Source organism: Mesitornis unicolor, unplaced genomic scaffold (assembly GCF_000695765.1).
Source record: "Mesitornis unicolor isolate BGI_N332 unplaced genomic scaffold, ASM69576v1 scaffold3739, whole genome shotgun sequence".
NCBI classification, from domain to species: domain Eukaryota; kingdom Metazoa; phylum Chordata; class Aves; order Mesitornithiformes; family Mesitornithidae; genus Mesitornis; species Mesitornis unicolor.
The window spans coordinates 752-15,219 of NW_010207852.1; the positions used below are offsets into that span (position 1 = coordinate 752).

The 14,468-nt window shown below is 43.6% G+C and overlaps 1 protein-coding gene across 1 annotated transcript in view; it reads left to right on the forward strand.

The window, feature by feature from the left end:
* Positions 1-1,112: 1,112 nt before the first annotated feature.
* CHUK (conserved helix-loop-helix ubiquitous kinase) overlaps positions 1,113-14,468 on the forward strand; it is a gene marked incomplete at its 5' end in the record, with an annotated part of 20,586 nt that continues 7,230 nt past the window's right edge. The window contains 11 exons of the mRNA XM_010192273.1: positions 1,113-1,201; positions 1,893-1,982; positions 2,454-2,578; positions 4,478-4,585; positions 5,939-6,074; positions 7,060-7,254; positions 7,624-7,726; positions 8,433-8,556; positions 9,328-9,479; positions 10,257-10,318; positions 12,935-13,044. Of these exons, the coding sequence (XP_010190575.1) occupies positions 1,113-1,201; positions 1,893-1,982; positions 2,454-2,578; positions 4,478-4,585; positions 5,939-6,074; positions 7,060-7,254; positions 7,624-7,726; positions 8,433-8,556; positions 9,328-9,479; positions 10,257-10,318; positions 12,935-13,044 (1,294 nt within the window). The remainder of the gene's footprint in view (positions 1,202-1,892; positions 1,983-2,453; positions 2,579-4,477; positions 4,586-5,938; positions 6,075-7,059; positions 7,255-7,623; positions 7,727-8,432; positions 8,557-9,327; positions 9,480-10,256; positions 10,319-12,934; positions 13,045-14,468) is intronic.

Sequence of the window (14,468 nt, forward strand, 5' to 3'; positions counted from 1 at the left end):
CAAGGCAAAGTCCTGCTCTTTGCCTTTTCCTGGGCACGTGCTCCTGTTGCAGCCATTCCTGTACCCAGGTGAGGAGCAGGTTCCAGAAACCAGCCTGTCTAAAACCTGGTTATTTTTTTTCTTATAGTGGGTTGACCCCAGGATCACACTGATCGTGTGGTGCCATAAATGCTCGTGCTGCTGTGGAAATTGTATCTGGGAAAGGAAAATCTGGGAACCTGTGTTCCTTCTGGGGACACCCCCTACATAGATTGGCTTAAAGCAGTCATGGAATTTCATGTTCAGTGGTGGGAGTGACAGAAGTGGTGCTACTCGGAGCGCACCGATCCCCCACCAGCAGAGGGGAAGCCTTGAGCCCCAAAGTTCAGTGTTGCTATCACTGCCCAGGGCATTGCTGGCTGCACCTCGCTCAGCTGCTCCATGTGGCATTAACCAGGACCAGGCTGACCAGGAATCGGTTTTCAGCTCCAGCCGTGCTGCTGCTTCATCACAGCTGGACGGTTCCTTCCCTCACGGGGTGGTTTGCATTGCGGTGCTTTGGCAATGGTGGAAGTTTATTAGAAGCTCTGTAAGCCGGTATTTGGCAGTAGTTTCTGATCAAAGGGAAACTGAAACTTGTTTCATTTGCTTATTTAATTTCTGTGCTTGCTTTCACCCGCATCTTGCATGATGTGCACAATAGGCCCTTTTGTTATCTTGTGTTAATTTACCAGTATCTTAGGCTAGAGAATGTGCAGAGCTGTTTCAAGCTGCTGGCACATTTTGGAGACCGGTTTTGCTTGTCTGTGTGCTGTGGTTCACTTTGTAACTCGGCAGTTTGAGAAGAATTCACCTGCCTTCTCTCTTGCCCTTACGGGCAGGAGATGTGACCTGTGGTTATGCTGGGAGGTCTGAACTCTGTAGCAACCTCCATTTCTGCAGAGCAGAGGAACAGAGCTAGTTCAGTCCTAGCATAAATCTGACAAATCTTTTCAGTCAGTTGTTCTTAATGGTGCTCTAAAATGAAAAGTTATTGATGTCAGCCCTGAAGTCAGGGATATTAGATTTTTATCACATTTATTTTTAATCAGTGTGAGTTTATTTTCTGTTTAAATCAAACACGTGTCTTTCAGGGTCTGGTATCCAGTATTTGCATGAAAACAGAATTATACACAGAGATTTGAAGCCTGAAAATATTGTTCTTCAGGATGAAGGTGGGAAGGTAAGTCAGGTGGCCTCTGTCAGTGGTGTTCCCGCTGGCATTTTTGGAAGTTGTCAACAACTTTGTCTTGCCTGAGAGAAATAAAAGGGAAGAAGTAGCTTGTGGTGTTGAACTGGGCTGAAAACTGCGCTGTGAATTTACTAAAAGTTTGTCGTCTTGAAGCCACAAATTCTATTTTGCTTATTCTTGGGTCCTTGTCATTAAAAACAAGCAACTTTAGCTTCTATTCAAAAAACCCTGCCTGCAACAGAATAGGAGTGATATGGAGTTGTGGTGTATCCCTGTGTTTGTGGCTTTGAGAGCTGCCTGTAAAATCAAGCTAGTTCAGACAGGAAGCCTAAAGGGTTTCTTAGTGAAAATTGCTTTCTCTGTTGTTACTCTTTAAGTAAGTAACTTTAAATTTCCAGATAAAAAGCTAGATACTCTGTTCAGCCAGGCTGTAACTGGCAAGCTGCTTTAAATGAAGTCGAGTCTGTTGAGAGAGGTGGACACCACCAGCTGATGTGGTGAAACAGAAGCCTCGACACTGTCGCATGTCAAATCTTTTCCATGGACTTTCTCCAGAGTTTCCATTCTGGTTTTCCTTTTCTTGAGTGGATGCTGTGGATGTCATTGCCCAGGTTTTGGCATTGTTTGGTGGGTTTTCTTCTTTAAATTTTCTCTTCTAATGAACTGTTTTAACTGTCTGCAGATTGTTCACAAAATAATAGACCTGGGATATGCAAAGGATTTGGATCAAGGAAGTCTGTGCACTTCATTTGTTGGAACATTACAATATTTGGTAAGATTTTTTTTTCTTCATGTATACAAGTGATGTGGTGTTGCTATTTTATAGAATCACAGAAGTGTGTATCCAGCCTCCTGCTTGTAGCAGGACTGTCACCAGCACTAACGTTTCCTCATGTACAACCTGAACCCCCCACATAGTGATCTGGGGCCACTGCCCCTCACTGTATCACCCATCACTTCGAAGATGAGTTTGGCCCTGTCCATCCCCTCCATCCCTTCCTGTGCCATGGTCGAGGGCTGCTCTCAGCCATCCCCACAGCCAGACCCAACAAGCCCAGCTCCCCCTCATCTCTTTGTGTGTTGGGTACTCCAGGCCTGACCCACCGGGCAGCTTAAACAGAGCCACAGCAGGGCCCCTGTGCTGCTCTGGGGGTTGCGCCGAGGCACAGTTTTGTCTCTTCAGAAATGCAAGAAAACAGACCTAAATACCACTTTCAAAGTGTCTTTTTGTGATCCTTTTTAGGCTCCAGAACTGTTTGAGAATAAATCCTACTCAGTTACTGTTGATTACTGGAGCTTTGGGACGATGGTGTTTGAATGCATTGCAGGATTTCGACCTTTCTTACACAATCTCCAGCCGTTTACCTGGTAAGGCACTCATTCTGCAGGAAGTGGTGCCAGGCACTAGGAATGAGAGCTACTGCGTATGACGAGGTGACAGCGTGAACCGGAGCGATAAATTTAGCATGTGTTAGGTGTTGAGGCTGTTGGTCTGCTAAGCTGTGCACAAGACATTGATACCTTAGTAGTGTCAATGACAGTTTGATTGGCTGTTTATACATGGCAAAGTAGGTCCATGTTACACTGTGGTAGCCTCTGGTCATAATAATTCCTTCACAAGTGAAAACCAGATTAAAAAACAGAATTATAAGCCAGTCTGTGCAGTATTGTCAGAAAAAATGTGATGGGAAGGAGTGATACAGCCCTCTGTTTAACTGGGCTGTGTGGTTACGTATTTTTAGCAATAAATAACACGCACAGCAAGACAGAACGTGTTCTGTGTAGTAAACTCTTAGTTTTATCTTTGTCAGTAACGTTAAAAAAGTAATGACTGAAAGACATTGACCTGTGTATGAAGGCTACAAAGATGATCAAGGGAGTGGAGCATCTCCCTTATGAGGAGTGGCTGAGGGAGCTGGGGCTCTTTAGTTTGCAGAAGAGGAGACTGAGGGGAGACCTCATTCATGTTTATAAATATTTAAAGGGTGAGTGTCACGAGGATGGAGCCAGGCTCTTCTCGGTGACAAACAATGATAGGACAAGGGGTAACGGACACAAACTGGAACACAGGAGGTTCCACTTAAATTGGAGAAGAAACTTCTTCTCAGTGAGGGTGACAGAGCCCTGGCCCAGGCTGCCCAGAGAGGTTGTGGAGTCTCCTTCTCTGCAGACATTCAAAACCCGCCTGGACGCCTTCCTGTGTAACCTCATCTGGGTGTTCCTGCTCTGGCAGGGGGATTGGACTGGATGAGCTTTTGAGGTCCCTTCCAATCCCTAACGGTCTGTGATTCTGTGATTCTGTGAAGGCTTCTGCTTGGTCTTTGAGGGCTGGAAGAAAGGGCAGAAGTACATATTTTTATGTTTCCACTTCTTACCTTCCAGTGTCAGGAGTGTACATGAGCTTGTTTTTTAAAAGGGTGATTCTGCAATAGAAAAAATATGAAACTTACTTTTTTTTGTTAGTGTGAAGTAATAAATTTGAGTTTTTACGCAAGTATTGGCATAAGAAAATTGTTCTATGTTAACAAAAAAGAATTGTAACCAATACGTTGCAGTGTTTTCCCTCTTAACTGCTAATTCTTGGGATTTTATTATTGTAATAGTTCAACATTGGTTGCATTTTTCCAACATGGAAAACTTGATTTTTGTAATGGAAGTAGTAGAAAACTAATGAACGAATGAGATTGGAAACAGCTCTTCCCTATCTGTAAAAGAAGGCAGAGAACAGCGCAGGCCACACACATTATTCCTGGGGATCGTGCTGCCCCAGGAGCTGCTGAGCTCTAGGTGAGGTGCAGACCAGTGCTGAAGCGAGCCAAGGTGGGGAAACTGAGGCAGAGTTGCTGGTGATGCTTCCCCTGGTACTGGATCTAATAGTGTGCTGTGTTTCTAAAACTTACTAGGTGCTTCACTAGGATCAAGGTAAGGACAGTGGTTTTGCCAGGTGACTCTTGCAAATCTTACCTGCCCCATTAAGCTGTGCAGTCTGTGAATAACTCGTTACCTGTTGATCCTCTTGATGGATGCTGTCCAGACCTCTTTGCTAGCAGGTGGAAGTATGTTTCCAGAGACAGTTAATTGCAAGGGCTCGCCCCTTCCTCTTGGGGATGTTCTGGGTGGCTTGTCTGGAAGTGTTGCTTTTGTCCTGAAAGAAGAGTTTGCTTTCTAAAGCTGCTAGATTGGGGTGCTTTTTGCTGCTGCCGTATTCGATTGGCCCTTTACGAGAGTAACGTTGTCAGTATAGCCATGAAGGATTTTATTTTCTAGGCATGAAAAAATCAAGAAGAAGGATCCAAAGCACATCTTTGCGTCTGAGGAGATGAATGGGGAGGTTCGCTTTAGTACCCATTTGCCACAGCCTCACAGCCTCTGTGGGTAAGTGTGTCCCTCTGGCTACACGTGGTAATTTTTGGCTTGGTTTTTAAACTGGGGGCTCCTCCTCCTTTATCCTGAGCACTGTGGAGTCCTCTTTTCTCCCAGGGTTTTCAAGCTCCTGGTAAGTTACTGTTTGCTGTTAAGGAGCAGCCTTTAGCCACGTGATTGTTTTGCCTTTTGGCTCTTCAGTGGCAGCATAGCCTGCGCTTTGTGGGATGATGGCAATTGACCTTGCAGTGTGAACTCTGTGACTGCTCTCCACCCATTTCTCACAAGGCCACTGAGTAACATCTACCCAGTAACTTGATAGTGTTGAATCTCATAAACCAAGTATTTCCATGAAAGCAGAAGCTTCTAGTACTTGTGTTGGGAAAACTGCTGCAAGTTCAGCAGAGGCCACAAAGATGGTCAGAGCCAGTTGAATAGAGCGTACAAGGAGAGGACTGTGAAGCTGGGCTTCTTAAGTCTGGTAAAGAGAAGGCAAAGGGGTATCTAATTTTGTCCTCTACTATCTGCTGGGGTGTTACAGGGACACCGAAACTAGGCTTTTCTCAGAGGGGCAAAGCAAAAAAAGGCTCCAGGAGGGCCTTCAACCTGAGTTAATTGGTCTGTACAAGACAAGTCAGAAGCCAGACTCCAATGCTTTGTCACTTCCTTAGCACTTGCTTCTTTAGATGTGCCCAGCAGTGCAGCACAACTCCTTGGTGCTGGCAGATTTCCAGAAGTCCTGGAATTGAGAATAAGTGGCTTTGTGCCAGTGCTTTTGGCGTTTTGCACTGTGCTATCTTTAAAGACCTTCTTGACAGTAAATTTAAGTGCTGCTTGTGTTGATACACGTGGAGGACAACCTTGCAGGTGGCTCTACAGCATGGGGATGGTTATTCTGCAGACCAGGCTTTGAAAACCATTCGGTTTTATGTGTATCACAGATTTGTTTTTGAAGGAAAAAGAACTGAAAAAAAAAAACAACCCCATTCTTCCCCTTATCCATTTTGGCTCGCTTTACTGATGTGTCAAGACACTTTTGACTCAATGAATAGAGGCCATAAGAAGTGTCATGCAAGGTATACTGGGTGGGCATGTGCTGCTGCTGAGGTCAGGGAAGGCTGTTGTTACAGTGGGGATGCTCACTCTGTGTGCAGTTTCCTTCCCTTCCAGGTTTTCCCCACTGTCAGGATGAGCGACTGCTGTGAGATCACTGCTCTTCACGTGTGTTCGGCCAATGTTAAACACGCATTTGGTCTCTAACCAAAAAGTTGTAGCCTTTATTGCTGTTGTGAGAGCCTGGTTTCCTAAATGGACTGAGTGCTGTAGAACATCTGCCTTCTCTTTCTCATACCCCTTCTGGTTTAGTTTAATTGTAGAACCGATGGAAAATTGGTTGCAACTGATGCTGAACTGGGATCCACAACAGAGGGGTGGAGGTTTAGATCCTGAGACCAGTCGTCCCAGGTGTTTCCTAATAATGGATCACATACTGAATTTGAAGGTGAGAGTTGTTATTGGCTTTAAAAGCGTACTGACAGCATGTTAAGAAGACAGAAAATCTGTTCAGTGGAGCAATGGTATAATCCTGGCATCATCCAGCTGCAGGATCGTAAGGAGTGATTTTCTTAGTATCAGGAAGCAAGTGTATATACAGCCTGCCTAGTGCATACAATATTCATCTCTAGCTTTACACTTGGAGTAGAGGAATGACCCTGTGTTACTGTCTGTCGTCTCAGAAAGGACTCACCAAGTTCAAATAATGGTTTAGTATTTGCTAATAAGTTTTCCTGGACTTCACTATGGAAGTATCCTGTAATAGTATCTATAGTAGAACAGAGATTACATTCACCTCGCTCTTCCCATTGAAGTAATTATTGGAGCTTTGCTGGAGTAAGATTACCTGAGGCAAGCTTGTGTGGAAGTCAGAGGAGAATTTCATCTGATCTGGAAGGATTCCCATGGAATTAAAGCCCGAAACAAAAAACCTTGTGCCCATAATTGAGACTTGTAAAAATGTATATATTGTGGTGTGGTTTGAGTCCTGGTCTCTGCCCAGATAAAGTAAAAGTATAGAGAGGCCCATGAAAGCAGTGAGAAGACAAGCACTGGTATATAACAGGTTTTTGCATGAAGGTATTAAAGGAAACAGGACTCCCCTTCTTGGGAGCAGTACTGACCAGCAGCAGAGAGGCCAGCAAGGCACAAGATGGCCTTGTCAGCGTGCATTTGATGTAATAAAGCTGCAGCATGGCTTGTGAAGGCTATTAGTGGGTTTGATTGTCATTTTCTCTGGCATTAAGTTAAAAGTCACAGGCTCAGGCTTTGAGTTTTATGATTGGGGGGAGCTTTACTCCAGAACCTGATTATTGTAGTCATTAAAGCTCAAATTATGCTCTCAGTCTAAGGTGTTAGTTGCTACATACTCCCTCCCAGGCCTTTGTCTTCGATGCCTGGTGACTTGTAATCAACTTGTACTCTTTTTACAGATAGTACACATCCTAAATATGACCTCTGCCAAGATTGTTTCATTTCTCCTGCATCCTGAGGAAAGCCTTCATTCCCTTCAGATTCGGATAGAGTTTGAAACTGGAATAAGTAGTGGCAATCAGGAACTGCTGTTGGAAACAGGGATTTGCCTGGACCCTCGGAAACCAGCTTCCCAGTGTGTTATAGATGGCGTAGTAAGAATGATTCTTTTTAAAAATATCTTTCACGTTATCAGAGAATCTTGGGTTAATTGCCTTGATCTTCTCCCACTGGAGACAGTTTGCTCTGTAGTATATTACCTCTTAAGTCCTAGCATTATTTACTTTATCAAGTAATGTAAGCAGATTCCTGTAGTTATATCCTGTCTAAATATTTAAGTGAAGTAACTTGCAAGCAAAGGGTCCTGTGTTTCTTTGGGATCTACCAAATCAGTTTTTTAAGACACCTGATAAGAAAAGCGTCTGCACACAATAATTAGTTCGTGATGTACCTAGGACCCCTGGGTTAATAGGAGCTATGTTTGGGATTTCTCTTGTTTACGTTCTCTTCTCTTTTCTCACCAGAGAGGCTGGGATAGCTACATGGTCTATTTGTTTGATAAAAGCAAAACTGTCTATGATGGACCCTTCGCTTCTCGCAGTCTGTCTGACTGTGTAAATTACATTGGTGAGTATGCTGGAGGACAGCTGGGAGCTGACAGCGCTGCTGCTGATGCAATATGAAAGTAGACTGGCCTTACAAATCTGTGTTACCGTGAAGAGCACTCTGATTCAAAGAGGACCATTTAAGGTTCTGGAGCAGCCTAACAAAGCTTAATCTGCAGTGCTGTATCTCCACATTTTGTAGATGTAACAGATCGGAAACTTTATTGCCTGCCCTTTGGAAACTCTTCTGTAGAACAACTTAAGAACTCATTTAAAGTTTTTGCCTTTGTATTACATTCTGTGCACTGTGTCCTGGCTACAGGACAGTAGCCAGTATCAGTTGGTTAAATGGAGCCATTAAATTTGCTTTGCTAGCTTGGGCAAGCACTTTAAATAGAGATTTTGGATAAAACCACCCATGGGTCCTGCCTTGTGCCACACTTCATGCAGTGTGCCCTGTGTCTGCTAGTGCCAAGAGGCCAAAGTTCTCAAATAAATTGGTGCTCTTGTAACTGTGAGTTCAAACAGGAGCTGTAGCCTGGCTACAAATATCTGGGAGCTGTAATGTATGTGCTCAGGCAGCGTCGCTTAAGAATTGAGCAGATCTTATGTGGTTTGATCCTTTAATTTTGGCACCTGAAGCAGGAATTAGGAGTGCTGTAAGCACTGAAGTACTTCTCTAGAGTTGTCCTTTCATTTGTGTACAATTGTGCTTTTCTTGTATTCAGTGCAGGACAGTAAAATCCAACTGCCAATTCCTCAGCTTCGCAAAGTATGGGCAGAAGCAGTTCACTACGTGATTGGGCTGAAAGAAGATTATAGCAGACTGTTCCAGGGCCAGAGAGCTGCCATGTAAGTTGTTACTTCTCATTCTCGTGTGCAAATACAGAGACTGTTTGCACGGGAATGTACATCTCTGGGAGTTCTGGTTACCCAAAGTTTTACAACTTTCTGCTGATCTATATTTTTGCGTTTTAAAACATATTTGGGCTGGGAGCTTATTCCTCTCCAGGAATTTTACTGCATAGTGCCTGACAGTAATAGTAACTGAAAAAACATGGACCTTGGATATAGTCACAGCCTCACAGCATGGCTGAGGTTGACAGGGACCTTCAACCCTCCTGCTCAAGCAGGGTCACCTACAAGTGGTTGCCGTGGGCCATTACCAGATGGCTCCAAGGATGGAGACTCCACAACCTCTCTGGGCAACCTGTGCCTGTGCTCGGTCACCCTCACAATAAGAAAGTTTCCAGATGTTCATGGGGAACCTCCTGTGTTTCAATTTTTTGCCTGTTGCTTTTGGTCCTAGGCACCACTGGAAAGAGCCTGGCTCCATTCTCTGTGCACCCTCCTCTCGGGTATATGTACATTTTGATTCCCCCTAAGCCTTCTTTTCTCCAGGTGGAACAGTCCCAGCTCTCTCAGCCTATCCTCATGAGAGAGATGCTCCAGTCCATGTCTCCGATGAGATGGAGTCTGTGACCCTACTGAGACTCCTGGTTCCAAGGATCTTACAACATTTCTTTTGCTAACTATGTATTTTCTTAAGTAATGTGACAGCACTGGCCACGTTAAGTGCAGATATGCTTTTCAACTAACGTGTGCTGTTCTTGTTTCATTTAGGCTCAGTCTTCTTCGGTATAATGCCAACCTAATCAAAATGAAAAACAATATGGTGTCAGCATCTCAGCAACTGAAAGCAAAGCTGGAATTCTTCCATCAAAGCATTCGCCTCGACCTGGAGAGATACAGTGACCAGATGGCTTATGGCATATGTATGTATTGAATACTGCTTGCCTGGGTGACTTGTCTGACCCTATAAAGGGTCAGACTGACTGTGAAGGACTGTGGGTAAGAACTAGCATTAAAATAAAATGAACACAGGAGGTGCCATTGTGTTCCTCAGCATCTTTCTTGGTATGTTTTAGCTGGAGCAGATGCAGGAAAGGAGTTTGGCAGAAGCAAGGGCAGGAAGATAAAAATATAAAATGTTTTTGGAGGCCTTCAGTGACGATGAAACAAGCGGTCAGCTGTTCCCCACTGCAAACTCCAAGCTAAGACAATTGGAGTATTAATAGCTACAGTTTTAATGTCACAGAAACGTCTGGATCTTACAAACACTGTTCAGGGGAGAATAGTAAGATTTATGCATAGTTTGCATACGTGGCTAAAACCCAAAATTTGGATCAAAAATTATGACGGCTCAAGGATGATGATGGGAAATGGAAAGACTCCATGAGCTGGTTTTGAACAGTCTGTGTTTAATCAAAAGTGGCAGTTGTTGAGCTTGACTTTGAGTCTTTAAACTCCACCATTATTTTAGGCCGGTGATTGCAAACAGTGAACTCCTACCGGATGGTTTGTATGTGAGTTAAGGTCGAGCATGGAGTTGTTAAGTTGCAACTTTGCTGTCTCTCTGTCATCTCTGGGTCATAACTCCTACTTGAAGATTCAGTGTCGTGCTCTTTGTGTTCAGATTCAACTGATGTATATAAAGTTCTGGTTGTGCTTTATTTTTGTATCTTATACATGAACAGCTCTTTTTTCTTAAGCTTCAGAAAAGATGCTTAAAGCCTGGAAGGAGATGGAAGAGAAGGCCTCTCAGTGTGCACAGGTAGGGGATATTAAAGAAGCTTCATTATCTCTCTGTGAAGGAGATCGTGACAGGAACTTAGTGTTGTATTTGCCACCGCTCTGTCCCTTCAGTGTGTTTTTTCTCCTGCCTGCTGTGGGAATAAGAATGTCATTTCAAGTGCATTAAAGAAGAGAGTCCCCAGTCACCACGTTGTTAGAATCTAGTGATTTGAACAAAACCAACACAAATGTCACTATACTCAGATGCCTCTATAGGAAAGCAGTAGACTATACAGACATGTTGCTTATTGTCCAGAAGAAACGGTGTTGCTGTAGAAGAGAGTCTTCCTGGTTGGATTTATTGCACACGAACATTTCCATTGCTAAAGCTGAAAATAATACCAATCGCTTGCCACGAGGTGCTTTCAAAATTGCAGTACTTATTTAGGAGTACAGGCATAAATTGCAAGTGAATCTGTAAATTATTTTTTAATAAAAGCTGTCCTTAAGAAATGTAGAGCAGAGCAAGGGCCTGTTCTTACTCCGAGTAGTCCTCGTAGTTAACAAGTGTTTTCACTTGTGGTTTATGGACAGCTGAGCTGACATAATGGCTTTCTGTTCCTCAGAAAGTTAGTTCTGTGAAAAAGGCTGGTTGAAATTTATCCACTGCTTAGAATTCTGTTCTGTGTTTTCCAGGAATGAGCATTTTAATTTTACTTCCACTGAAAACAATGAGGAGGTGAAGGTCTTTTTGATGAATAATTCTGCCTGCAGTTCTGTCCAGACCTTTATAGGGAAGGAGTAAGCTGTTAGCTGTGAAAACTAGGGACAGAGTCAGGATGATCGCAGTTCATTGCCAAAAGCTGTTTCTTCCCTTTTTACTGAACATAGCTTGAGAGCTGGGAGACTTTCAGAGGGGAACATTCAGAAATGGGGGCATTCAGAAGGAATGCAAAGACAAATCGGCACATTTGTAATATATATCTCGGAGTAGAGGTCTTTAAAAGATGTCAAAGAGTAGTCTCTGTTTTTGGTGCTCTGTGGTAGTACCTGGCTGCAGGAGTGCCAAGAGCATTGCATTTTCTGCTGACCAGGACTGTCATGGGGTTTGCTGGGCTGATGTCTGGTGTTTCTGCTCTCCTCTGCAGGGAGTTCTTGTATTGGCTCTCATAGTAACACAGAGATTAATGCATAAAAATCGCAGACACCATTAGAAACGCAAACAATAGGTTAAATTCCCTGTTGGTGGGTTGTTTTTTTTTTTTCTCCCTATGAAGGAACAGACTGGGTGGTTTAGGTTCTTGGATCCATTACCTATCTTCATCAAAGTTAAAGGGCTCTTGGAGCCTTGATTCTGCTTGCTCATATGATGGAGATAGGGGAATTTGGATTCCCACCTGAGTTCACCTCTGTTTAGCTCTTTTAAATATTGAGATGTTGTAGCTCCCTATTAGGAATCAAGAAAGATTCAAGGGAGGCTGCTTCTAGCAGAGTAACTCAAAGCTGTCAGTGGCTGTTTCCAGAAAACCAGGCACCTCAACAAATATTTACATTGCAGACCATCAGAATTACATTCTGCCTTCAGGCTGTGCAGTCCACACGTGTAGTCATACTGTGTCCATCTATCAGGAATGGAAAATGGCTTACCTTGTAATACACAGTGGTAACTCAGCCTGTCTAGCGAGCAGCTTTACCTCTGTGAGTTCAAGAGGCACAGCAGGGCTGTGTGGTGAGTCACAGTGCTTCAGATAAAGAAATTTCTTTTGCTAGCAGGGTTTACTTCACGTATTTCTCAGAGTCTGATTCTCCTTTGATTATGTGGCTTCTTGCTGCTTCTTTTTCTTGGTTTATTCTTTACCTGCAATGCCTACAGACATCCCTTTCTGGTCAGGGGGTCACATCCCATTTGTATAGCCTCATTGCAAGTATTTCTGCAGCTTCAGCAAGGACTTTCTTTGGGATAATGTTTCAATTTGTAGGCCCTGCAGCTACAAGTCAGAAAGGAAAAGCTGAAATATCTCAAAATACTTTCTCAGGAAAGCAGATCAGTGCCTACAATCCATGGCTCCAAGACCCATTACAGTGACCAGTGCCACCTTAACTGTGCTGGGAATCTCCAGTGCATGCCTGGCACCACGTACCTGCTCCTCATCCTCAGAAATTTAGTTGTTGGCTGCCTCACCTAACTTAACTATGGGGGCTTGGCTTCAGGTTGATGTCTTTGATATTGCTTTGAGGAAGTTGTGAAATACCGGAGAAATGCCAGACCAAAAGGCAAATGGGAGGGTGAAATGTGAGAGTACCCTCTGTCCATAGTGTAAAAGTAGGAGGAAAAAAAATTCTCACTGCTGATACGTACGTAGAGCCAGAGAGTGTGTGCACGTGTGCAGGGTGCATCTCGGGATGATAGGATTTGTGAAGAAACTGATTTTTCTCATCCAATGTGGTTGTGAGAGGTTTGGATCTAGCTGATATGACGCACGGAGAAAATAACAACAGTAACCTCAGTTATTGTAGCGGCAGTTGTTTCAAAGAGCCTTCTTCTCCTAAACCCTGCATGGAGTCAGCCCATCATCCAAAGAGGTATATGGGGGATCTTTATCTACTTTATTGCTCTCCTCGTTCAGTTTGATTTGTAGCTACATTTCGCCATTAGGCTGAAGATATTGGTTATCTGGACGAGCAGATCATGGCTCTGCACACGGAGATCGTGGAGCTTCAGAAGAGTCCATACGCAAGGCGCCAAGGGGAGGTCATGGAGAGCTTGTAAGTACTTTGCTTATTGTTTTCATTGCACATAAATGAGGTTTCTATATTTCAGCATCTGAGGAGTTTTTTTCCTTTCTTGGTGGTTCCATCAGTGCTTTCAAAATGCACTCTTTGCTTTTTTGTAAACTGGAATTAGAGTGGTTTGCAATCAGTTTAAGGTTACCTTGCAGGTAAAAGGGAAGATCCCACCACTTGTGGGTGTATATTCCTCATTCCTCTTGAATTTCGAACAAGTACTTGGCAGCATCATAAGGCAGGGTAGGACACTGCTCTGTCCGAAACCTTCCTGTACAAGAAAGATTAACATCGGTCACAGGAGTAAACTCATCTGATTTGCCTAACTTATCCTGCAGCCACACAGCAACTGGACCAGGGGAAACATGGAAAACACAGCTAGGGAGGACAGGACACTGTCACTGAGTGTGAAACTTCATCTTAGAAGAGAATGGGCCTAAGGTGTATTTTGGCCTCAACTGAAAAATGCAGAGGATTTCTTTTTGGGTTGGAGAAGAGTGAATTTTATAGCATTGAGTGAGAAAATTGAGATGATTGTAAAATCCTGTTAAATATCTCAAATGTGTTTTTAAAGCAAGGATAATTAACAGCTTGTGGATACTTGAATATTTAGCAATTTGAATGTTAATCTTTAAAAAAAATAGATTAAAATATGAAAGAGCTAAGTGGTGTTTCATACTGATCTTAAGAAGGAAGGAATTATTGTAGTTTGGGCTGTTGCTGAGAGCACAAGTGGTGATTATAAAAGTAAGGAATCAAATAACCACCACGGTTGAATAACCACTAAATCTGTTGTTAATTAGAGCTCTTCTGAATGACTCTGAGTATTCTGGGAGGAAGTGTGCCTGTTTCTGGCATGTTCTTCCTGTTCCCTCTGCAGAGCTACATCAGCTAAGTCACTTCTCATCCACGTGCAGTTGCAGGAGCAGCAAAACTGGTGCACAGTGGAGTAAGTGGTGGAGGGGAGAAGCCATCTCTTGCAGCAGTAGCCCACATTCAGAGCAGCTTAAACTAAGGAATCTGCTTCCTAAAACCTTGGTTTTAAGCACTTTCACCACTGCAAACCCAACACTGCATCAGCTCCTTGCAAGGTGCTTAAAGCGTGACCTGAGCTGTTACGTTTCTCATCTTTGCAGAGCACAAGCTTAAGGCTTGATACATGCAGCCACAAGACACACATGGATCCTGGGTGACGTCTCAGATTTGTCTGACTGTGCTGGATACTCATGCTCTATTTTCCTCAGTGCGACAGGAGTAGAGAGCACCTCTCCCACTATCCTTGGCCAATGCAGGAGTTTCAAGATAGATAACTATCCAGCAGGCTAGAAATGCTGATTTGCAGAAGCAGTGTGCACAGTCTCTTGAAACAGCATTGGGGTGCTCTAAGGGGGCAGCTAAGGGAAAGA